The sequence below is a fragment of the Narcine bancroftii genome, chromosome 7, assembly GCF_036971445.1.
Source record: "Narcine bancroftii isolate sNarBan1 chromosome 7, sNarBan1.hap1, whole genome shotgun sequence".
Taxonomy (NCBI): domain Eukaryota; kingdom Metazoa; phylum Chordata; class Chondrichthyes; order Torpediniformes; family Narcinidae; genus Narcine; species Narcine bancroftii.
In genome coordinates, this window is record NC_091475.1 from 212,363,366 (window position 1) to 212,388,876 (window position 25,511).

Consider the following 25,511-nt stretch of genomic DNA (forward strand, 5'->3'; position numbering starts at 1 on the left):
GACCCTCACCCAGCTGCTGCCATCAGGAAAGAAGTATCGGTGCCACAAGACTCACACCACCAGGTTCAGGAACAGCTGCTCCCCCTCCACCATCGCACTCCTCAACCACAAACTCAACCAGGGACTCGTTTAAGGACTCTTACTTGGGCACTTTATTGATTTTCTTTTTGTTCTCTGTTTTGTACAGTCAGTTTGTTTACATTCATTATTTACATTCATCTATGTTTCTGATATTTATTTTTTCCAAAACCAATAAAAAGATTGAAAAAGAAGAAACATTGAGATGTTAGATTTAGATTCCAGATTTATTGTCATTTCTAACCCCAACCCCATATGAGTGATTACTATTTAAGACAGGGGTCAACTACTAATTTCAATACTAATAGAAAAAAGAGAAAAAATTAATAACAAGCAAGAATAATTAATCTATAAATTTTGAAAATAATTGAAAAAGAACATGTGTGTGTTAGTACAGAGTCTATCACCAATGTGTATATGTACAGATGGTCATGTCGGATGACTGTGATTGGCTGAGAGTGTAGCACCACCTACTGGCAGGTCTTAAAGGATTGCTCCTAGCCAGGCCAGGTCATTCTGGACTGGTCTTTTAGTTAATAAAAGCCTTGGTTTGGATCAACAAGTCTTTGGTTCTTTCGACGCATTCTACAGAACCCCTAAGAGAAAAAAATTAATACTCGTTTTAGTAGTTGAACAACTGATTTTATCTAGAGAGAGGGATGGCATCAGATCCAATAACCAATGTGTATGTGTGGGAGGAACATCTTTCCACTGCAGCAAAATGAGCCTTCTAGCGATCAGGGAAGCAAAAGCAACTATATGGGATTGAGAGGGAGTCAAAATTAAGTCCATTCATTCTAAAAACAGTAATAAAAGGGCTTGGAGAGAGATTTATATCAAGAATTAAAGATAGTGTAGTAAATACCTCTTTCGTAGTTACAAAAAGAGGGACATAGCCAGAACCTATAACCATATAACAATTACAGTATGGTAACAGGCCATATCGGCCCTTCCAGTCAGCACCGATTTAAGTGAACTCCACTAGTTCCACCTTCTGTCCATAACCCTCCAACCCCCTCACATCCATGCACTCATCCACCTTCTCTTAAATGACAAAATTGACCCTGCTGCAACCACCTCTTCCGGAAGGTCTTTGTACTCAGCCACCTCTCTCTGAGTGAAGAAGCTTCCTCTTATGTTACTTCTAAAGTTTTGCCCCCTAACCCTTAACTTATGACCCCTCGTTCCAATCTCCCCTACCTACCCTCAAGGGGAAGAGCCTATTCACATCTACTCTATCTATTCTCCTCATAATTTTAAATACCTCTATCAAATCCCCTCTCAACCTTCTATACTCCAATTAACAAAGACCCCATCTACTCAATCTTTCTCCGTATTCTAGATACTGCAATCCAGCCAACATTTTAGTAAATCTTCCCTGTACCCTCTCTACCTTATTGATATCTTTCTTATAATTTGGAGACCATAACTGCACACAATATTCCAAATTTGGCCTTGAACAGTCTCAACATCACTTCCCACCTCCCATATTCTATGCTTTGATTTATAAAGGCCAGCCTACCAAAAGCCTTTTTTTACCACTCTATCCACATGAGATTCCACTTTCAAAGAATGATAAACTGTTATTCCAAGATCTCTCTGTTCCTCTGCATTCCTCAATGCCCGCCCCCCCCCCCCTCCCCTTCACTGCAGACGTCCTGTTTTGGTTATTCTTCCCAAAATGAAGCATTTCACATTTATCTACATTAAACTTCATCTGCCACCTTTCAGCCCACCTTTCCAAACAGTCCAAATCCTTCTGCAGGCCATGAAAACCCTCCTCATTATCCATTACTCCCCCTATTTTTGTATCGTCTGCATATTTACTCACCCAATTTACCTCCCCATCAGCCAAATCATTAATGTAAATGACGAACAACGAAGGACCTTCCTAAGTTGTAGACTTATCACATTTTTAGAATATATTGGGATAAAATTTAACTAATTGAACTTTGGAAAAATGGGCCCTAAGGATTATTTTAAATTGTAATGAGGAATGTTGAACAGAGAGAGAGGATGAATGTGCATTTTTCAAATAGACTCCCATGTATCTTTAGTAAACAGTTGTTGAGAGTCATGTTCCCAAACTTTCTTAATGTTAGATAAAGAACTATTGCTAAATCTTAAAAGTAGTTCATAAAGGGCTGAAACTAAAACTTTCAGATGAGCTCTAAAATTATAAACTTCCCAGATAAAATTAAAATTTAAGTCTTGGGGAAGCCTTCAATGTTAAGGAGTTTAAGAAACTCCTAATCTGTAAAAGTGAAAAAAATTTTGATTGGCTAATTTATATTTGGCAGATAATTGCTCAAAAGAGGCAAGATTTTGGTCTATATGTCCAAGAAAGATTTATTACCCAACCTAGACCATTGAGTATATCCAATGTCTTGAAATGAAGGTTATTTTTTTTAATTACGTAAAATTGGGCTAATTAATAAAAATCTATGATAACCAACATTTCTAAATTGGAACCAAATACACAAAGTATGTCTAACTACCAAATTATCAGTTAATTTGGAGAGTGAGAAAGGAAAATGTTCTCCAATGGATTTAATCTTGTAAGTAATCCATCTTGAGGCACCTGAATTTTCATTATATATCCAAATAATATATCTAATTATCACTGTTCAGTAATCGTCTCAAATTAAGTAATACCTAAATGTTTCTTAAATGATGCAATAGTACCTGCCTCAGCTACCTCCTCCAGCAGTTTGTTCCATGCACCCACCATCCTCTTTTTAAAAAAAATTAGTACCCCTCAGGTTCCTATTAAACTCTTTCCCCCACCTCACCTTAAACTTATGTTCTCTTTTACTAAAATATTTTATTTACTAATTTTAAACCACAATAATAATTACATTCAATTCAAAAGTTATTTCAGAAAGTTATGCATATGGTATATAAACCCCCTCCCATCCTCCTACCTCCCCACCCCCAAAATCCTAGAGAGAAAAAAAGAAAAGAAAGAAAATAGAAAAAGGACCAGAGAATGCCAAGGAAATTTAGAAAATGGTCTAATATTGGAGGTTACCAAGAAATGAGGTCTTCAGACTGTCTATTAAACATAGAAACCCATATTTTGTAAATATGACTTATATTCTCTGGTTATCCATTTCCCTTAATGCTGCATTCACCCGATCTACTCCTCTCATGATCTTGTACATTTGTGAGATCACCCCTCATCCTCCTGTGCTCCAAGGAATAAAGGTCCAGCCTGCTCAACCTCTTTCTATAATTTAGTCCCACAAATCCTGACAACATCCTTATAAACCTCTGCACCCTCTCCAGCTTGGCAGCTTTCCTGAAGCACATTAACCAAAACTGAATGCAATCCTCCAAATGTGGCATGCCAACGTCTTGTACAGCTGCAACCCCAGCTTTTATCTCAGTTTTCTGATGAAGGGCAATTAGCCAAGACGTCAAAGGTTATGAGGAGAAGGGTGGGCAGTGCACGAGTGGAAAAATTGATCAGCTTTTATGATTAAATGTCAGGGCAGACTCAATGGGCTCAATAGCCTCTTTCTGCTCTGGTCTTGTGTGCAAAAAGCCTTTTTGAGCCATTCTCAAGGTCCTATAAACCTGGACTCCTAGATCCTGATGCTCCATAACTCTCCCCCAATGTACCCTTCACTGTGCAAGTCCTATCCATGTTAGACCTCCCAAAATGCAAGACCTTGCATTTCTCTGCATTAAATTCTACTATTAATCAGTATTAAATTAAATCCTTGATTTCTCCATTGCACCTGAAAATTGACTTTTTCTGATTTATGCAAAGCACTCCTGGTGTCTCTCAAGATGACAACAGGCTGCAGTCTTTCATTTAATTAATTTTCTGATTTATTATTTTTCCTTCCAAAATGGGTGACCTCACATTTGCCAACATTGTGCTCCCTCTATGAGATCTATCAGACTGTTGTCAGTACAATTTGCTTTTCCAATCACTTTAATGACATCAGCAAACTTGGGACACACTACATCTGATCCCCTCCTCCAACTCATTTGTGTTGGAAGAGGAGACCCAAGCCTACTTCCTTTTAAAAGGTATTCCTTTTTATTTTTCAGGCTCATCTCCATTGGCTCATCTGTACGGTGCCAGTTCAGACGAGGTAATCTCCCCAACGTTCGGTAGGAAAATTGGAGGACAAAAGACCCCATTTATGGCTTTCAAAGAGTACAGGTCAGTTGCATGATGTGTTCCTGGCCTTCGGACCTTTGGCATCCATAACAGAAATGCCCGCCCATGTCACTTGTCATTAAAGTTTCTTCGCTTTTTAAAACAATCTTTGCAACGCATGACATAGCCATAACCCCTTGAATGTTTTTTCCAATTGGATCATGATTGATCCGCATTATATTCCTGTGAACCCATCTTTTTTCTCCCCCATTGTTTAGTGCATTACCAACTAAGATTTTGCACTCTGCAGAAAGTTTGAGGTTCCCACCATCATCTGAGAGAGGAAGTGCCTCCTGCCATTGAACTTGAACAACCTGGTTCGAATTCTGGGTTTCACCCCCTTTTTCCCTCTAACTCCTCCAGAGGGATTAACACCTCTCACTCTTCTATCCAGCTAAAATCAAAGCAAGTTACTGCAACTTATTTTAATGTATCCCTTTTCCGTTTCACATTCTGACCTTTATCTTTGCATATTTTCTTGTATTGATGCTTCAATTGCTTCCCATAAGGGGAGGTAGATAAAAGGAGCATGAGTTTCAATAATCCCAAATGCATTTTACATAACGAGGAATATTAAAAGTTGGCTTACTGTTTAATCCAGTAGATATTTTTCTAGTGCCCCATGTAGAGCCAATCAACTCAAATTGACATGAATTTTAAAACCATCCGTTTCAAAGTTAAATTAATGTGCGTTGATCTTAGCAGATGCAGTATAGCGTTAGTAAATGTGAGCTCATTCACTTTGGAAAGTAAAATAGGAGATCCAACCATTATTTAAATGGTGTGTTACACAAATGCTGGAGAAACTCAATAGGTAATGCAACGTCCTTAGGACTTAAAACACAAACCTGTTGAGTTTCTCCAGCATGTGTTTTGCACTCAACCCTAGAATCTGCGGATTTTCGATTTTTTCCCCACAAAATATAGTAATGTAGCACTACAACTCCCAGAAGGCATCAACCGATTACGCGATGCCAATGTGTGATGATGTCAACACGTGTTGGGCGCATGATTCGGGCTTTTAAAAGGTTGTGCACGTCCTGAACAGTAAATCTGTTTGATTCACTGAAGAAACGCCTTGTGTGGTTATTTCCTCGTGTCCACTGCGATTCCAGTGGCCACAATTGATGACCCTGATGAGTCCAAAAACATAGTTTTGGACAAACCTGGACTTTGCAGCCGTGACTGTGAAGCTGCCACCTTTCTGGACAGCTGAGCCTGAACTGTGGATCCAACAGGCTGAAGCTCACTTTCACCTTTGCAAAGTCAAACTGGACACCACTTGTTATTACCATCTCGTCAGTGCCCTGGACCAGGCTGTTGCTCAGAGGGTTGGCGACTTCCTACGGGATCCACCATATACCAGCAAGTATGACACTTTCAAAGCACTTTTATTACGTGTATATGATATGTCCCGAAGGGAAAGAGCAGCCAAACTACTGCATCTCGGTGGGTTGGAAGCCAGCTCCCCTTCAGAACTAATGGACGAAATGATGTTTCTGGTATCTGGTAAACGTTCCAATCTGCTATTTGAGCAGCTCTTTTTGGAACGAATGTCAGATGACATTAGGCTCTTGTTATCCAAGTGTTCATTCAAAGACCCAAGAGCTGTAGCAGCGGAGGCAGATGTTCTATGGCTTGTTAATAAGGACAGCAGGGAAAAGCAAGTCTGCGCAACCAACCCCTCCACTCTTGACCTTGTGTCACACTCTAGTGCTCTTAACACAGCACTCCCTCAAATAAACAAGGCCCAAAAACAGGAAAGCAGCCTGTGGACACCATATCTTGGTGTTATTATCACAGGGATTGGGGAGTGAATGTACACAATTGTGTTCCACCCTGCTTGTTTATGGGAAACACTTAGGCCAACTGCCAGTAAGGGCTGCGGTGGTTGGCGAAAAACCTGCAGCCTATTGTGTGTATGGAACCAACTGTCCCAGTGAAAATTTCTGACATTGGTTCAGAAGTTAGTATATTTCCACCCACCGATTTTGACATACCATCCTACCCTAGGTCTGCAACTACGAGCAGTTAACAGTTCCAACATTCTGACCTTCAGCACCAGGAAGATGAATGTCAAGTTCGAGAATCATTTTTACTCTTGATCATTCATTATAGAAGCAGTATCCCGACCCTTGCTTGGTGCAGATTTTCTTCGGGCTCATTCATTCCTCGTTGACTTAAAAGGGGTCGCGAGCCACATGTGGCTCTTTGACCTTTAATATTCTCAAAATTTCGACCCCCCTCACCCGACCCGCACTGCCAGTCTCTTGCCCACCCAACTCGCACTGCTCGTTTCCCCCCCCCTCGCCCGCCCAACTCGCGCCACCGGTCTCTCACCCACCCGACTCGCGCTGCCAGTCTCTCGCCCGCCTGACTAATTTTGTAAGGTGGAAATCAGATTAAAATAACTCTTAATTTTTTGGTTTACCTTTTTTTACATATTTGTGTCCTTGTGATTACTGAAACTAATACAAATTAACAGTTTAAAAATTACATGCATGAATAAATATTGCATTTAATATGCATTTCTTAAAATTTTTGTAACAAAATGTGTACGTAACAATAAAATTTTGTCCTGCGGCTCTCAAGCATCTGAGCTTTATCATTTATGGCTCTTGCATTAAGCAAGTTTGGACCACCCCTGTAATAGAAGGAACTACTTTTCAGACGCCATACCCCTGCTCTGTGCCTCCAAACATTAAGTGGACCAGTGGATGAATTCTCCAAGCTGTTGGAAGATTTCCCTGAAATTACTCCTCTACAATTTTCCACCTCCACTCCAAAGCACGGTGTTACTCACCGTATTTTTACTAAGGGCCCTCCAATCCATGCGAAAGCACGTCACTTGCCATAGTTTAGTTAAGGAAGAGATTGCCAAGATGGAAGAACTAGGCATAATTCGTAGGTCTGTCAGCCCCCAATCATTCCCATTACACGTGGTCCCAAAACACATTGGAGGTTGGTGACCACATGGAGATTACAGGCAGGTTAACGACGTCACCATTCTGGATCGTTATCCGATAACTCATATTCAGGATTTCTCAGCTAATTTGCATGGAACAAAAATCTACTCCAAAATAGACTTGGTGTGTGGCTATCACCAAGTACTGGTGAAGCCGGAAAACATTTCAACAGCAATAATTACGCTGTTAGGGTTTTCAAATTTTTAAGAATGCTGTTCAATCAATTTATTGAGTGATGGACGCTTTAGGATGTGGTATGACCAATGTCTTCATTGACCTCAATGACATTCTGGTGGCTGGTGGGACCAAGGAGGAACATTTGAAACATCTACGTACACTTTTTGTCCTTCTTCAAGAATTTGGACTGACCATCAATCCAGATAAATACATTTTTGGACAAGAAACAATTGATTTTTTGAGGCATAGAATTATTCCAGAGGCCGTGACCCCCCACTACCATCCAAAATTGAGGCCATTACCAAATACTCAAAAGCTGCTACAGTTAAAAGCCTACAGAAATTCTTAGGAATGGTGAGTTTTTATCGTTGGTTTCTTTCTGGAGCAGCTCAGATCATAAAGCCTTTTTTTGATTTACTGTCCAGTAACGCAAAAACTATCCATTGGACTGAAGAGATAAACAACGGCTTCTTGAAGATGAAAGATTTGCTGTCTCATGCCACCATGCCCAGCTACCCAGTTTTAAATGCAGCCTCTGCCCTTTCCACAGATGCATCCAATATGGCTGTAGGAGCTGCACTTCATCAATATGTCAACAGGCAATTCTTCAGCTGCCATCTTCGTGAAGCAGAAAAGAAATACAGTGCTTTTGAAAAGGAGCTTTTGGCCATTTGTCCATTCGACACTTCTGTTATTTTTTGGAGGGCAGAGAATTTACTATGTACATAGACCACAAGTCCCTAACATTTGGTTTTTCAAGGTTGCAGAGCCCTAGTCAGGGCGACAACAACGGCAGTCATCATTCATTTCAGAATTTTCCACAAAAATACTACATACTTTCGGAAAAGACAATGTAGTAGCCAATGCACTGTACTGCTCTGCTCCACTCCACTCGAGGTTTCGTCTGTAGATCACGGTATTGACGACACAGCTTTGGCCGCAGCCCAAGGACATGACCATGAGACAAATGCTTATCAGACAGCAATTGTGAACCTGCAATTGAAGGATGTCCAGTTTGGAGTTAATGGCAAACTACTCCTCTGTGATATATCAACGGGACACCCACGCCCAGTAGTTCCGACATCATGGAAACGTCGAATATTCGACTCTGTGCATGGTCTCTCAAATCCAACGATTAGATCGACTGTTCGTATGGTTTCGGACAGGTTTGTGTGGCACAGTCTTAAAAAAGATGTTACACAGATGAAGAGGTTCTGCATTGCCTGCCAGAAAGCAGAAGTTCAGCATACTAAGGCACCACTGCAGTCCTTCCCAGCAGGTACTCGTCGTTTTGTTCATGTCCATGTGGATATTGTTGGTCTGCTTCCTGTTTCAGGAGGATACTGTTATCTTTTTACGGTAATAGACAAGTTTACGCGGTGCCCCGAGGCCGTGCCTATGGTGGATGCTACTGCAAACATTTGTGCTCAGACGCTCCTCAGTTCCTGGGTGTCTTGTTTTGGTTTACCGGCACAAGTTACTTCAGATAGAAGATCAAAATTTACTTCCTCGCTGTGGACGTGCCTTTTCTCGTTTGCTTAGTACAGCAATTTATCGTACAAATCCCTGTCATCCCCAGGCCAATGAAATGGTAGAAAGATTTCATCGACATCTCAAATCAGCCCAAATTGGGCTGATGAGCTGCCCTGGGTGTTTATTGGGCATTAGAACAACTTCAAAGGAGGACCTCCAAGCTTCCTCTGCCAAGCTTGTGTATGGCGCACCATTGGTGGTCCAAGGGGAGTTGGTCCCCTACCATTTCAACTCCAAGGATGATCCTAAGGAACATTTGGCCAGGTTAAGGGAGATAGTAGGAAAATTGACCCCTATACCACCATCTTCGCATGGAGAACACTGTTCCTTTATGCCCAAGGACCTCAAAAACTATCCTTAGGGGAACAGTTCATCAGCTTTTCCAGTCACCTTACAAATGACCTTATAGGATACTCAGACAAACTAGGTCGACCTGTATTTTGGACATTGGAGGGGAGCCACAGACTTTCACTATTGATAGGCTTAAACCAGTTTATGTGGACAAATCTTCCCCACTGCAGCAGTCAGTCGCAGAGGTCGACCACCTAAAAGACAGGCAAACCTTTCTGCCGGTTCTGGGGGTGAGGGGAAGTCGTGTAGCAGCACTATGGCGGAACTACAACCCCCCCAGAAGGCACAACAAACTGCCTATGTGATGTCAGTGCGTGATGGCATCAACGCATGTGTTGGGCGCATGATTCGGGGTTTTAAAAGGTTGAGCACGAATTCTGAACAGTAAATACGTTTGACTCACCGAAGAAAGGACTTGTGTGGTTATTTCATCGTGTCCACCACGATTCCAGTGGCCACAATAACATTTTAAATATAAAATATATTAAAACTTTTCTCACAAATACTACAAGCAAAAGCAAAATAGTCCCTCCCCCTCTTCCATACACACAGATCCGTTCACCATCAGAGGTTACATATATTTTAAATATATAGAGTACAGTTGGGGAAACTACTTTTTTGTATATATAATAGTTAATTTTATACCCTTTTTTCTTCCTTTTTATTACTGTATCTGGGCCCTTTGTGGTCCAGGTATGGCTGCCAGACCTTTACAAAAGTCATATTTATTCTTTAAGTTATATGTGATTTTTTTTTCCCCCCCCCCATGGGGAGGGGGAGTCGGACTTCCAAGTGATAGTAATACATTTTTTTGCTACCTCCAGTGCTATTTTCATAAATGAGATTTGATATTTTGTCAATTTGTCGCTTATTTCCATGAAATTACCCAATAGATATAGCTCCAGGTCTTCCATGAAGGCCACTCCTGTTAGCCTGGTTAATTTTTCTGCGATTCTTGTCAAAAATGGCCTCACTTTCATGCACATCCACGTGGCATTTAGAAAAGTTCCTGACTCAGTCCCACATCTGAAACACATCTTTGAAATTTTGGCTTTTGATCTGTGTAACTTTTGTGTGGTGAAATATAATTGGTGTAAAAAATTATACTGAACAATCCATATCTTGCATTTACAATTGATGTCGTGCTGTCCTTACACCAATCTGACCAGCTTCTTCCTGAAATCACCACACCCAAGTCCGACTCCCATCTTCCCCTTGACTTCTGCAACCCTGGTTTTACACTTTTGCTCTGGAGTGCATAGTACATTTTTATAATAAATTTGGGTGTATTCCCCATCCAGACCATTCGTTCAGTTTCTCTAATTTCAGGTGGGGTCAGCGTTGGTCCCCATCTTTCTCTTAAGAATGATCTAACCTAGAGAAAACAAAAGAAGGTTCCATTGGCCGTTTAATAGTTCAAAGGACATAAGAGTTCCTTCCGTGTAACTGTCCTTAATATACCTTTGTCATACCCTGAATTTAATATTCTATTACCCATATTCATAGGCAATAGCACATTTTTACACAACGGTGTTTTATTTGATATTCTTACTTTTTTTCCCTAGACCTTCATTAATTTCTTGCCATTTTCTAATCATATGTATTAGAATGGGGTTATCGGTCTTTTTCTTTAGTGATTTGACTCTTCATTTATAGATAAAGTCTTTTGCTTCCTCCTCCTCCGTTGAGTAAATTCCCATTTGAACCCAAGACAGAGGGTTGTCTTCAGTGAAGAAGGCTGCGAGAAATCTAGCCTGTGCAGCTGGATAATATTTTTTGAAATCTGGAAGTCTTAAGTTCTCCCAGCCCATAGTCCCACTTTAGTTTTTCCAGTGCAATTTTTGGTACCTTGTTATTCCATAGGAACCGTCTAATATGGTTGTTTAGTTGCTTAGAATTTTTTGGGGCAATAGCATAGGCAGCGATTGAAAATAGTGTTGCAACCTTGGCACCACTTTCATTTTGACGCAGTTAACCCTTCCCACCAGAGTGATCAGTAAGTCTCTCCATTTCTGCACGTCTCTTTCTATCTTCCCAAGAAGAGGAAGATAATTTAGTTGGTACAGATTGTGCAAGTTATTGTCAGTTGCTGTTCCAAGATATTTTATTCCATCCGTCATCCATTTAAATAGACTGATTTTGTGGGTTTTTTTGCCCAACTTTGACGCCCTTTATATCCAGATCCCTTCTTATTATCTCCGCCAGTGGTTCAATCGCTAAAATAAGAAGCACTGGGGAAAGGGGGCATCCCTGTCTGCTTGATCTAATCAAAGGGAATTCTGCCAACATCTGATTATTTGTTACTATTTTAGCTTGTGGTTTATGGTATAAAGTTTTTATCCAGTTTATAGATGTTCTGCCTATATCAAAATTTTCCAGTATTTTAAATAAAAAGGGCCAATCCAAATGGTCAAATACTTTTTATACATTTAGGGAGACTGTAATACTTGGATTTCATTCAGATTTAGCCATGTGTATTATATTAAATAATCTTCCTTGACTATTTGAGGAATGCCTTCCTTTAACAAATCCTGCTTGGTCTATATGTATCAGTTTTGGCAAGTATTAGCCAAACCTATTAGCCAGTGCTTTTGCTAGTATCTTATCTTATCTTATAATCAGCATTTAATAGGGGTGGGGGGGGGGGAATTGGTCTGTATAACAAAGTTTTTTATGGGCCCCTATTCTTTTTTGGTATCACTAATAATCGTGGTTGAGAATGACTCCAGGAGGGTCTGTTTATCCACAGCTTGGTCCAGGACATCCATTAAAAGGGGCATTAATAATTCCTTGAATTGTCTATAAAATCCAGATGAAAATCCATCCTCTCCCAGTGATTTATTAGCCTGTAGGGTGCCCAGGGCCTTTTCGATTTCTTTCCTTATGAAGGGAGTGTCTAATTCTATTCTTTTTCTCTCTTCCAGCCTTGAAAGTTCAGCATTCAGCAAAAATTCTTCCATTTCGTTCTCATCTTCTAGTAATTCTGATTTGTATAGTTTTGTGTAATATTGTCTAACAGTGTCATTAATTTCGTTTTGCTTATATACTAGTGTCTGTTTCTGTTTTTATAGCATTTATCATTCTTTTTGTTTTAAGGAACAATTTTTTTTAATTATTTTTTATTTTTTTTTATTTTTTTAAATTTTTTATTTTTCACACCATAAATCACATTAGCCATGATATACACTTTTTCTTTTTCACACATATACAGTGACTTTTTCTCCCCCCCCCCTCCCTCCTCCCAAGCCACCCACCCCACCCCCCCCCTCATCCATTTTAGGTATACAATCTAGGTTGCATTAAACCAGTCAGACAATGTTGTCATTCAACAAAAATACACCAGAAATTCTACTGAGTCCATTCTTTTCTTTCCTTCTCCTTCCATCAACTTAGGTAATGTTTGTTCCCGGTAGGTTTTCGCTATTGTATTTAATGTAAGGCTCCCATACTTGTTCGAATATTTCAATATTATTTCTTAAACTATATGTTATTTTTTCTAATGGAATACATTTATTCATTTCTATATACCATTGTTGTATTTTCAAATTATCTTCCAATTTCCAGGTTGACATAATATATTTTTTTGCTACGGCTAGGGCTATCTTAACAAATCTTTTTTGTGCATCCTCCAAATCAATTCCAAATTCTTTGTTTTTTATGTTACTTAGGAGAAAGATCTCTGGATTCTTTGGTATATTGTTTTCTGTTATTTTATTTAATATCTGATTGAGATCATCCCAAAATTTTTCTACTCTCTCACATGTCCAGATTGCATGAATTGTTGTTCCCCTTTCTTTTTTACATCGAAAACATCTATCAGATACTGTTGGGTCCCATTTATTTAACTTTTGCGGTGTAATGTATAGTCTGTGTAACCAATTATATTGTATCATACGTAGCCTCGTATTGTATTTCTCATCGTTCCAGAACATAATTTCTCCCATGTTTCCTTTTTTATCTTTATATTTAAATCTTGTTCCCATTTTTGTTTAGTTTTACCATTTGTTTCCTCATTCTCCTTTTCTTGCAGTTTAATATACATATTTGTTATAAATCTTTTGATTAACATTGTATCTGTAATCACATATTCAAGGTTACTTCCCTCTGGTAAACTCAAATTGCTTCCTAATTTATCTTTCAAGTAGGATCTCAGTTGGTAATATGCCAGCACTGTATCTCCAGTTATATTGTACTTATCTCTCATTTGTTCAAAGGATAAGAATCTACTTCCTGAAAAACAATTTTCTATTCTTTTAATCCCTTTTTTTTCCCATTCTCTAAAGGAAAGGTTATCTATTGTAAAAGGGAGTAGCTTATTTTGCGTCAATATTAGTTTTGGTAATTGATAATTTGTTTTATTTCTTTCTACATGAATCTTCTTCCAAATATTGAGGAGATGATGTAATACTGGAGAAGTTCTATGTTGTACCAATTTTTCGTTCCATTTATATAATATGTGTTCAGGTATCTTTTCCCCTATTTTATCTAATTCTAATCTCGTCCAGTCTGGTTTTTCCCTTGTTTGATAAAAATCTGATAGGTATCTTAATTGTGCGGCTCTATAATAATTTTTGAAGTTTGGCAATTGTAAGCCTCCTTGTTTATACCATTCTGTTAATTTATCTAGTGCTATCCTCGGTTTCCCCCCTCTCCATAAAAATTCCTTATTATTTTCTTTAACTCTTTGAAGAATTTCTCTGTCAGGTGTATTGGCAATGCCTGAAAAAGGTATAATATCCTTGGAAAAATGTTCATTTTAATACAGTTTATCCTTCCTATCAGTGTTAGTGGTAGATCTTTCCAATGCTCTAAATCGTCCTGTAATTTTTTCATTAGTGGATTGTAATTGAGTTTATATAATTGGCCTAGATTTTTGTTTATTTGTACACCTAGGTATCTTATTGCCTGCATTTGCCATCTGAATGGAGATTCCTTCTTAAATTTTGAGAAATCCGCATTATTCATAGGCATTGCTTCACTTTTATTTACGTTTATCTTGTAACCCGACACTTCTCCATATTCCTTCAATTTCTTATATAATTCTTTTATTGATAGTTCTGGTTCTGTTAAGTACACTATAACATCATCTGCAAATAGACTGATTTTATATTCCCTGTCTTTTATTTTTATTCCTTTTATATTATTATCTATTCTTATCAATTCTGCTAGTGGTTCTATAGCTAGCGCAAACAATAAAGGTGATAGTGGGCATCCCTGCCGCGTTGACCTGCTTAAGTTAAATTGCTTTGATACATGTCCATTTACTGTCACTTTCACTAACGCTCCCTTATATAATGCTTTAATCCAATTAATATACTTCTCCGGTAAACTGAATTTTTGCAATACTTTGAACAAATAATTCCATTCTACTCTGTCGAAGGCCTTCTCTGCGTCTAAAGCAACTGCTACTGTAGGTGCTTTATTTCCTTCTACTGCATGAATTAAGTTAATAAATTTACAAATATTGTCTGTTGTGCGTCTTTTTTTGATAAATCCAGTTTGGTCTAAATTTACCATTTTCGGAACCTGTTCTGCTAATCTGTTTGCTAATAGTTTAGCTATTATCTTATAATCTGTGTTTAGCAAAGATATTGGTCTATATGACGCTGGTGAGAGTGGATCTTTCCCTTGTTTTAGTATTACTGTAATTATTGCTGTTTTACATGAATCTGGTAAGTTTTGTGTCTCATCAATCTGGTTGATTACATCCAGGAGGGGCGGTATTAATAAGTCTTTAAATGTTTTGTAGAATTCTATTGGAAATCCATCCTCTCCTGGTGTCTTATTATTTGGTAATTTTTTTATTATCTCTTGTATTTCTACTGTTCCAAATGGTTCTGTTAATTTATTTTGTTCCTCTATTTGTAGTTTTGGTAGTTCAATTTTAGTCAAAAATTCATCTATTTTCCCTTCTTTCCCTTCGTTTTCAGTTCGGTATAATTGTTCATAGAATTCTCTAAAGTTTTCCTTAATTGCTTTTGGATTATATGTAATTTGTTTGTCTTTTTTCCTTGATGCCAATACCATTTTCTTAGCTTGCTCTGTCTTAAGCTGCCATGCTAGGATTTTGTGCGTTTTTTCACCTAGTTCATAATATTTCTGTTTTGTCTTCATTATATTCTTCTCTACCTTTTATGTTTGTAATGTTTCATATTTTATTTTTTTATCCGCCAATTCTCTTCTTTTAGTTGTATCTTCCTTCATTGCTAATTTTTTTTCTATGTTTACTATTTCCCTTTCCAACTGCTCTGTTTCCTGATTATAGTCCTTCTTCATCTTGGTTACATAACTTATTATTTGCCCTCTAATGAATGCTTTCATTGTGTCCCATAGTATAAACTTATCTTCCACTGATTCCGTATTTACTTCAAAATACATTTTTAATTGTTTTTCAATAAATTCTCTAAAATCCTGTCTTTTAAGTAGCATGGGGTTTAATCTCCATCTATACATTCTTGGAGGGATGTCCTCTAGCTTTACTGTCAATATTAAGGGTGAATGGTCCGATAGCATTCTCGCTTTATATTCTGTTTTTCTTACTCTATCCTGCATACTAGCTGATAACAAAAATAGGTCTATTCTTGAGTATGTTTTATGTCTAGCCGAGTAGTATGAGTATTCCTGTTCTTTTGGGTTTTGTTTCCTCCATATATCCAAAAGTTTCATTTCTTGCATTGATTTAATTATAAATTTGGTTACTTTGTTCTTCCTGTTAATTTTTTTCCCCGTTTTATCCATATTTGGATCCAAATTCAGGTTGAAATCCCCTCCTATTAGTATGTTCCCTTGCGTATTAGCTACCTTCAAAAAGATATCTTGCATAAACTTTTGGTCTTCTTCGTTAGGTGAATATATATTAAGTAGATTCCAAAACTCCGAATATATCTGACATTTTATCATAACATATCTCCCTGCTGGATCTATTATTTCCTCTTCTATTTTAATTGGCACATTTTTACTAATTAATATAGCCACTCCTCTTGCTTTTGAATTATACGATGCTGCTGTTACATGTCCTACCCAATCTCTCTTTAATTTCTTGTGCTCCAATTCAGTTAAGTGTGTTTCTTGGACAAATGCTATATCAATTTTTTCCTTTTTCAGTAAATTTAGTAGTTTCTTCCTTTTAATTTGGTTATGTATTCCATTAATATTTAAAGTCATATAGTTCAGCATAGCCATTTTATATTTTGTTTATCTTCTCTTTCTGTTTTTCCATCATTACCTTTCCTCCTTTTCCATTTCTGTTTTCTTATTTTCAACTCTTTATAAGACAACATTCCTACAACATCCAACATTTTCCTTGCTCTCCTATTTATATCTTCTTTATCCCCAATCTCCCCTTCCCCTCCGGAGTTGTCCTTTATCCCTTGTCGGACAACCACATCTCCCCTCTCCATTTGGATTTGCGAATCCACTCGCAAGCGTCAACTGATTTTGCAGTGACCGCTATTTTCCCCCACCCAGCCCCCCCCAGAAAAGATTTCACTTTTCATATGTCACAAAGGTCACTCTTTTAATTCCCTCCTTATTCTCTCTATTCCATTACCTTCCCTTATTAATTCTTGTCTATACTATCTATATTTTCCTCTAAGTACAGATACATTCACGTATGCACATTGTCTCTATTCACTCTTATACCTCTTTACCCGCATACATATCAATCGTGATCATTTTTACTCTCATTACCCGTCTTCCTCCCTCAGTCTATTTTTGTCTCTACCCACATACATATCAATCGTGATCATTTTTACTCTCATTACCCGTCTTCATCCCTCAGTCTATTTTTGTAATTGTTCTGCAAATTTTCGTGCTTCTTCTGGATCCGAGAATAGTCTGTTTTGTTGTCCTGGAATAAATATTTTCAATACCGCTGGATGCTTTAGTACAAATTTATACCCTTTCTTCCATAAAATCGCCTTTGCTGTATTGAACTCTTTACTCTTCTTTAGGAGTTCAAAACTTATATCTGGATAAATGAAGATTTTTTGCCCTTTGTACTCCAGTGGTTTGTTGCCCTCTCTTACTTTTTCCATTGTCTTCTCCAGTACCTTTTCTCTTGTAGTATATCTTAGGAATTTTACTACAATAGATCTTGGTTTTTGTTGTGGTTGTGGTTTAGAGGCCAATGCTCTATGTGCCCTTTCTATTTCCATTTCTTGCTGTAATTCTGGACATCCTAGGGTCTTAGGGATCCAATCTTTTATAAACTCCCTCATATTCTTGCCTTCTTCATCTTCCTTAAGGCCCACTATCTTTATGTTATTTCTTCTGTTATAATTTTCCATTATATCTATTTTTTGAGCTAGTAGTTCTTGTGTCTCTTTAGTTTTTTTATTGGATTCCTCCAATTTCTTTTTTAAGTCTTCTACCTCCATTTCTGCTGCTACTGCCCGCTCTTCCATCTTGTCCATTTTCTTTCCCATTTCTGTTAAGGTCATATCTATTTTATTCACTTTCTCTTCTGTGTTGTTTATTCTTCTTCTTAAATCATTGAATTCCTGTGTTTGCCATTCTTTAAATGACTCCATGTATCCTCTAACAAGAGAAAGTATATCCTTTACCTTGCCTTTCCCTTCTTCTATTTCACTGTACTCTTCATCTTCTTCCTCTGGGTTGGCCATCTGTTGTTTCTTTGTTGCCCTTTTCTTCTTTCTTGTTTTCATTGTCTTCTGTGTTCTCTTCTTGCTGCAGGTGTTCTGCAGCTGTCGTTGCCGGCTGTGGAGATCGACTCCCCAGCTGGTCCCCCCTCCCGTCGGTGTGTTTTTTTTCATGCGCGGTTGCGCAGTTTTACTCGGCTCTGCGAGCCATTTTTGTAGTCCTATTTCTACCGACCTGAGGAAGCGGGCTTCTCTCTCCACAGCGGGCCTCTTCGGACAGGTAAGGCCTTCTCCTTCTTCCTCCGTTGTCTTCTCTTCCTCTCTTCTTACCGTTCATTTTGATTTTTCTTTTTTTGTCGCCATCTTCTTTCCACCTTTATACTCACTTTTCTTTAACTTTTATTTCTGTGCCTTTGTATTTTCTCTTGTTTTTCCCGACTTTTCTGGAGAGGGCTGGAGTTCACCGTCCGGCCACTACTCCATCACGTGACTCCTCCAGCATTTATCATTCTTGACAACTCCTCTGTTTTAATCAGCCAAGCTAAAACTTTGTGTGCCTGTTCACCCAACTCATAGTATACATAGCTAAATATAACATTTTCTGTCCCATATGTTTTTATTGTATTATATCTCAGCTTTTTATTTTCCAGTAATTTCTATTCTTCTTGTAATCCTGTTCTTTGATTTTTTTTCTAATTCCTTAATATCCTTCTCCAAACTGTTTACTTCTGCCATATGTTCCCTCTTAAGATTCTTTGTATAGGATATAATTTGTCCCCTTAAACATGCTTTAAGTGTGTCCCATATCAGAAAATTACTATTAGAAGACGACAGATTTGTTTCACTAAATATTTCTATCTGTCTCTTTATAAATTCGCAGAAGTATGTTCTTTTAAGCAATGTAGTGTATACATTCTCTTGCTTTTCCATTGTTGATATAATTAATGGAGAATGGTCTTGCGAGATATTCTGTTTTTATCACTGTACTCTTTAACTGGGCAGACAGTAAAAATAAGTCAATCCTTATATGTGAGTCATGCACCCTTGAGTAAAAAGAGTAGTCTCTGTGGGATTTAATTGCCTCCATACATCGATGAGATTTGGACCTTTCAAATATGAAATTGTGGTTTTTGCTGCTTTCGCCCTCGTTTTTGTTCTTGCTGATCCAATCTAGTATTGGGTCGGAGCAGAAATTAAAGTCTCCTCCAACTAATATATTTTGTCTTCCCTTTGCTGTTTTTAAGCAGATATCCTTCATAATGGCTTTATTGTCAAAATTCGGGGCATAAATATTCATAAATCTCCATGATTCTCCATAAATTTTACAGAGAGCCATTACATTACCTTCCAGCTTGATCAATCAAGATATCTTCTATTTACACTGGTATATTTTTATTAATTGCAATAGCCACCCCTCTTGCCTTTGAACCAAGGGAAGACAAAATTATTTGTCCCACCCTTCCTCTTTTTAATTTATTGTGTTCCAGTTAGGTAAGATGTGTTTCCTGCAGAAAGATTATATCCACTTTTAATTCCTTTAAGTCTGCCAAGACCCTCTTCCTCTTCACCAGCACGTTTATCATGTTAATATTAAGACTAATAGACTTTAGTGTTTTATCTATACCATTTTTCACACAAGTTTATAATAGTAATATCTTTCCAATTTTCTAAATACTGTTGTAACATTTCCCTATTAAAAGACATTTCCAACGCATACATTTCCCCTTTAAGAAATACACACACACATCCCTAGCTCTGATGGTGACGTTAACAATAGTACCCAGAAGCCCATGTAAAAAAGCCTACATGACCCTCCCTTTGGCACCATCTTTTAAACTTTCTTCTCTCCCGGCACCATCTCCTGCCCCCCCCCACTTCCACCTTCCTGCTTTCCTTACCACTTTTCCGTCTTTTCAAAGCTCTCCATATAAACCAGTTTTTTTTCTTATAACAGTGAAAACAAGACGGCTCAATACTATTAGTATAAATAAAAAACATACATCTTTCAGTTTGTCCAGTTTTGAAATGGTCTTTTCAGTCCTTTCAGATTACGACTAATCTTTTCATAACTTTCTTAAAAATTTTTCCACTTTACTCTTGAAAATTTGTTGATTACCTTCTGAGACATCCACCCTCAGTGTTGCTGGATAAATCATTGAATATTTAAAGTTTTTAGATCTCAGTTGTCTCTTTACCTTGTCAAATTCCTTTCTTTGTTTGACCAAGGCAGTGATTCTCAACCTTCCCTTCCCACTTTGCAAGTGGAAAAGGAAGGATGAGAATTACTGCTCTGGACCCAATTGTTACTGAAATATTTGGCTTGAGAAAAATTGTCGTTGGCCCATTTCCTTTCAAGTTCTGAAACCGTGCACATAACGAGTCCATGAGGGACGATTAAAATAATGGCTTTCAACCTTTTTCTTCCCACCCACATCCCACCTTAAGCAATCCCTTACTCATCACAGAGCACCGATGGCCTAGGGAATAGTTAAAGTGGGATGTGAGTGGAAAGAAAAAGGTTGAGAACCACTGCTCTATTCCTTCTCTCTGTCCAATGATTCCTACATTGTTACATCTGCTGAAATTTTCCATATGATTGATCTTGTCCATCAGTCCTTCCTTTTCTGTATCCCATATTTTTGCCTTTTCTTCCAGTGCTTTCAGCCTGTCTTTTGCTTTGTCCAGTTCATCCCCTGAATGAGTCACTCCTTCATTTAAGTCTTCCACAACTTCTTCAGTTTCCGTTACCTTCTCTGATCTCTCTCATCGCTGATTCCACACTCGTAAAACGACTGCATCAAGTTTCCATCATGTTCAGGATGGTGGTTATATCTTGGGCCGAATCCCCAGCTCTGCGGGCTTCAGCTGGTCCCAAGGCCCCTGCTGAGTCACTCCTCATCAGGCTTCCAATTGATGTCTTGTATAAGCTGTTACTTCTTCAGTTTTTGTTTTTGGTTGCCATGGTCATTTCGCAGCAGTTTTATCCATTTTTGATGATAAAATTCTGTTTTTTGAGCTTTTAAACCATCTTTTTTTTCGTGGAGAGCTCTTTCAAAACACCTGCTCAGCTCATTAGCATGGCCAAGCCCCACAGATTTTCTTGTTTAACATTATTTATCTGGTGAAAGACTGCAGCATGCTGTTGCGCAGAGGGACCTGGGAGTACTTGAGCATGAGTCACAAGAAGTTCATTTGTTTTTTTTTTGGTTTTTTTTTAATTTTTTTTTCACACCATAAATCACAAGTTCATTTGTTTTTTTTTTTGTTTTTTTTTTTTCACACCATAAATCACAATAGCCATGATATACACTTTTTCTTTTTCACACATTTACAGTGACTTTTTCTCCCCCCCCCTCCCTCCTCCCAAGCCACCCCCCCCCCTCATCCATTTTAGGTATACAATCTAGGTTGCATTAATTCAGTCAGACAATGTTGTCATTCAACAAAAATACACCAGAAATTCTACAGAGTCCATTCTTTTCTTTCCTTCTCCTTCCATCAACTTAGGTAATGTTTGTCCCCGGTAGGTTTTCGCTATTGTATTTAATGTAAGGCTCCCATACTTGTTCGAATATTTCAATATTATTTCTTAAACTATATGTTATTTTTTCTAATGGAATACATTTATTCATTTCTATATACCATTGTTGTATTTTCAAATTATCTTCCAATTTCCAGGTTGACATAATACATTTTTTTGCTACGGCTAGGTGAATCAAGAAAAAAAATGGAATGTTGGCCTTCATTGCTGGAGGGATTGAATTAAGTACAGGGAGATTCTGCTGCAACTGTACTGGGTATTGCTTAAGCTGCGTCTGGAGCACTGCTTGCAGTCCTGGTCTCTTGTTTTAGTGACTTTCAAAGAGGAGTGGAGGAGATTCACCAGGCTGATACTGAAAATGAAGGAGTTATCATTTGAGGATAGAGTAGCCTGAGATTTTGAAGTTTAGATCCATGAGGACAGATCTTGTATTGACATATAAAACTGTGAAAGAAATAGAAGGAGGTTGTTTCCACTGGCAGGTGAGACCAGAACTAGGGTATATAGCTTCAAGATTTAAGGGAATAGATGGAGGATGGAGATGAGCAGGAACTGCTTCTTCCAGAGAGTAGCAAATCTGTGGAAGCAGTGGAGGCTTCCTCATTTAATGTCTTTAAGACACAGATAGTTCTTTGAATTGAAGATTCTGGGGATAGAAAGGTAAATGGAACTGAGTCTGTGACCGGATTGAATGTCTGAGCAGGTTTGACAGGCTGAATGGCCTCCTGCTTCTAAAGAGCAGGCAGATCAGTTGTGCACAAGAAGCAGAGGGGATTGTATGGGTTGTTCCCAATATTCTGATCCTGAATGAACAACATTGTAAGGATTAAACATTTAAAGGTTGGCCACTTGGCTTGATGGAATTTATCTCTTCCCTTCCCTCGTTACAGCTGTGGCCCTTCTACCTCCCCAACGTCACCAATGCGGGACTTCATGCGGACCCCAGTGGTCCAGGTACGACGGATGAAGAAGCAGCTGGCAGATGCACGAATGCTTCGTGACGATTTGGAGATCGAGCTGACCGAGGCCCGCAAGCTGATTACTGAGAAAGGTAATAAGCCTGAAGCTATATCCCTGGGACCTGGGCTCTGTTTGCACTTCACTCTTGTGTGTGGGAACATAATAGTAGGGCCCCTCTTTGAATTGATACATCCTAGGTTTATGGCAGATTCCTAATTGCAGAGTTTGACTTTTCAGGTCATCGAGTGTGCTTCACCATTCATATCATGACTGATGTTTTCTTCCTTTCAACTCCATTCTCTTGCCTTCTCTCCATAACCTTTGACACCCTTACCAATCAAGAACCTATCAACCTCTCGCTTTACATCTAATCAATAACTTGGCCTCCATAACCATCTGTAGCAACATATTCCACAGATTCACTACCCTTTCTATGGCTTAAGTAACTTCTCATCTTTGTTGTGAAGGGATGTCCTTTCGTTCTGAGGCTGTGTCCTATGGTCCTAGACTCTCCCACTACTGGATAGATCGTACATAGGTCAGTGCTACAAAACAGTCAAGCCCTTTTGTCCACAATGTCTGTGCTGAATATGATCAAACCAAAACTTAGCTTTCATTTGATATCTCATATTCAGCTGTCTTTGTAGAGGCCTCTAATGTTCCACTGTTGTACCTGCTTCTACCTCTGGCTGCCTGTCCAACCACCACTTTCTGTATTTAAAAGAAACTTGCACTTCACATATCTTTTAAACTTTTCCCCATCCCCTACCTGAAACCCATCTTCCAGCAGTGTGGTGCACTGTTAGCCAGAATCAGACACATACAAGATAAAGACTGTACAACAGGCTTTAATCCACAAAGACTTCCACAGAGCCAGGCTGGCTGTAGCTGCAGCAACTCTGAGTGAGGCCTCGGGAGGCTGGTGCAGGATTATATCCCGGAGGGTGATTGACACCCGACCGGGTGAGGCTTGATCCCTTCATGCCAACTGATTGACAGCCGGCCAAGTGTTGTCCTGCCCCCTTACACTCTTGCAGGTACAGAGGTTTCCCCCTGAAGTAGGCCGGCGGTACACTCCTGCAGGTACAGAGGTTGCCCCCTGCAGTACCACCACATTCACCCCTTATATAAAATTGTTTTGGGGAGGGCAGTAACAAGGAATCGTACCACTATACAAAATACAATATTTACAGATTGAGACGATCCGGGGGCCACCGGGGTCTCTGTGACCGTCATAGGACTGGCTTCTGGTCACTAGTCGGAGGGGAAGTAGGGGGCCTGGCGGCAGGGGTCTGTGTGACTGGTGTGGTGCCGTGTGGAGGGGTGGCCAAAGGGGCCAGGATCGATGTGTGAGAGTCGTATTGGATGGGTGGGGGAGCAGGTTCATCCCCCAGGGCTGAAGTGGGCCCCTGGTGGACAAGGAGGTCCTGTGCGCCCCATAGCTGCCTGGGGACGGGGATGTATGCCCGGTCAGCTTCGTCCTGGGCTGAGGGATGCCGTGGAGTGGTGGGTGCTCCTGCTGGTACCAGGTCCTTGAATTAAGTACAGGGAGATTCTGCTGCAACTGTACTGGGTATTGCTGAAGCTGCGTCTGGAGCACTGCTTGCAGTCCTGGTCTCTTGTTTTAGTGACTTTGAAAGAGGAGTGGAGGAGATTCCTGGTTGAGACGGTCTCCTCCCTGCCACTGCCGAACCTAACGTAGGCGTAGTTGTGGTTCGCGTGTAACGCCAACAAACTTGCTAGCACATGCTCCTACTTTTTCATACAATTCATTTATATATCATCACTGGTCACACCCCTCCAGCCAGAATAATGCCCTTCCACCACTACTCTCTGTCTTCTATTCAGCAGTATTGGATTTAATGTACCACTTCAGAGTGGTATTGGGATCAACCGTATTGGTTTGAGATTAGAGCCAGGACTGGATAAACATGCCAGGTTTCCTTACTGATCATCCAGCCACAGTAAGAAGCACACTCCCCTCTGATCCTTGCTCCAAGTTCCAAGCCTGAAAGTTCCAAGCCTGCCCTGTAGGAGCAGATAACTGAATGACTGGTACTTGGACAGTCTTTCCGATCTCTTTAGCCCTTTCATGAAAAGTTGCCGCTGCACACTGTGATAGAATGAAGATGGGCATGCTTAGAAAGGCTTATCAGAAGTAAGAAACTAAGATGTGCAGCTGAACTCTCTCCTGATCTTATTTCCTTTCACCAGAGACACAAATCTCCGTCATGCAGCAGAGGGTTGAGCGGTTGGTGAAATTAACAGAGAAGCAGGCGTCCGAGGAGCAGCCTGACGAACTTAGCCATCTGAGGGAAAAATGTGAAAGGTATTGGTGCAGCTCCATTCAATGCTGATGGGAGAGAGATCCTCAGTGGATTGATAGGGTTGAGTTGAGTGTAATCATATTTATGGGCTGAAATGGCTTAGGCTTTTTCCATCTTCCTTTACCTTGGCAAATCAGTTTGTCCTTTTTTCAATGCTAACTCCTTTAGCATCCATGCTGTTTATCCTCTGCAGTGATTTTTTGGGTTCAGATTTCTCTTTGAATTCCAATTTATTTATTGGTGACTACTGCTTTTTAGAAGTGCCCCTTTTTAATTTTGTAGAAATGTTTTCTGACTGTCTAAGCAACACCTTTCAGAATTGTCTTCATACCACTGTGAGATGATGCTTTTTGAGAGAGAGAGAGAGTGGTCCCAGCCCATTCAATCTTTCCTGACGATTGTATCCACTTAATCATTCAAGTACAAAATCAAAATTGAGGTTTTCAACTTGAAACAATAATTCTGCTTCTCTTCTTCATCAGCGCAGCCTCTTCTGTTTTCGTTTCATTTATTTTCCTGACTGGAAACTGCAGTTGGTCCCACTGTTACAAAAGTGTTTGAACTAAGAGCTTGCCCATGGCAACGAAAAGCTGGATGGTCTCAGCTGGTCAGGCAACATCCTTGGGTAGCAATGATCAGTCAACATTTAGGATCAGAACTGGAAAGAATGGGGAATTCTGACACCTGGTGTATCTGAAGGGATTCTCTTTCTCTTATTGGTCAGGATGCGGGGATAATGGTGTTTTTATTAGCAAATACAAGTTAATGTGTATGATAATAACCTTGGCCATACAGCTTCTCTTT

General features: G+C 39.3%; 1 protein-coding gene across 6 annotated transcripts in view; it reads left to right on the forward strand.

Moving 5' to 3' along the window:
• Positions 1-25,511, forward strand: part of LOC138739676 (nuclear mitotic apparatus protein 1-like) — a 173,207-nt gene that overhangs the window by 98,345 nt on the left and 49,351 nt on the right. For all 6 annotated transcript variants that reach the window (XM_069892221.1, XM_069892217.1, XM_069892218.1 and 3 more), the window contains exons 9-11: positions 4,141-4,255; positions 22,311-22,471; positions 24,595-24,709. In XM_069892221.1, coding sequence (XP_069748322.1) covers positions 4,141-4,255; positions 22,311-22,471; positions 24,595-24,709 — 391 coding nt within the window. The remainder of the gene's footprint in view (positions 1-4,140; positions 4,256-22,310; positions 22,472-24,594; positions 24,710-25,511) is intronic.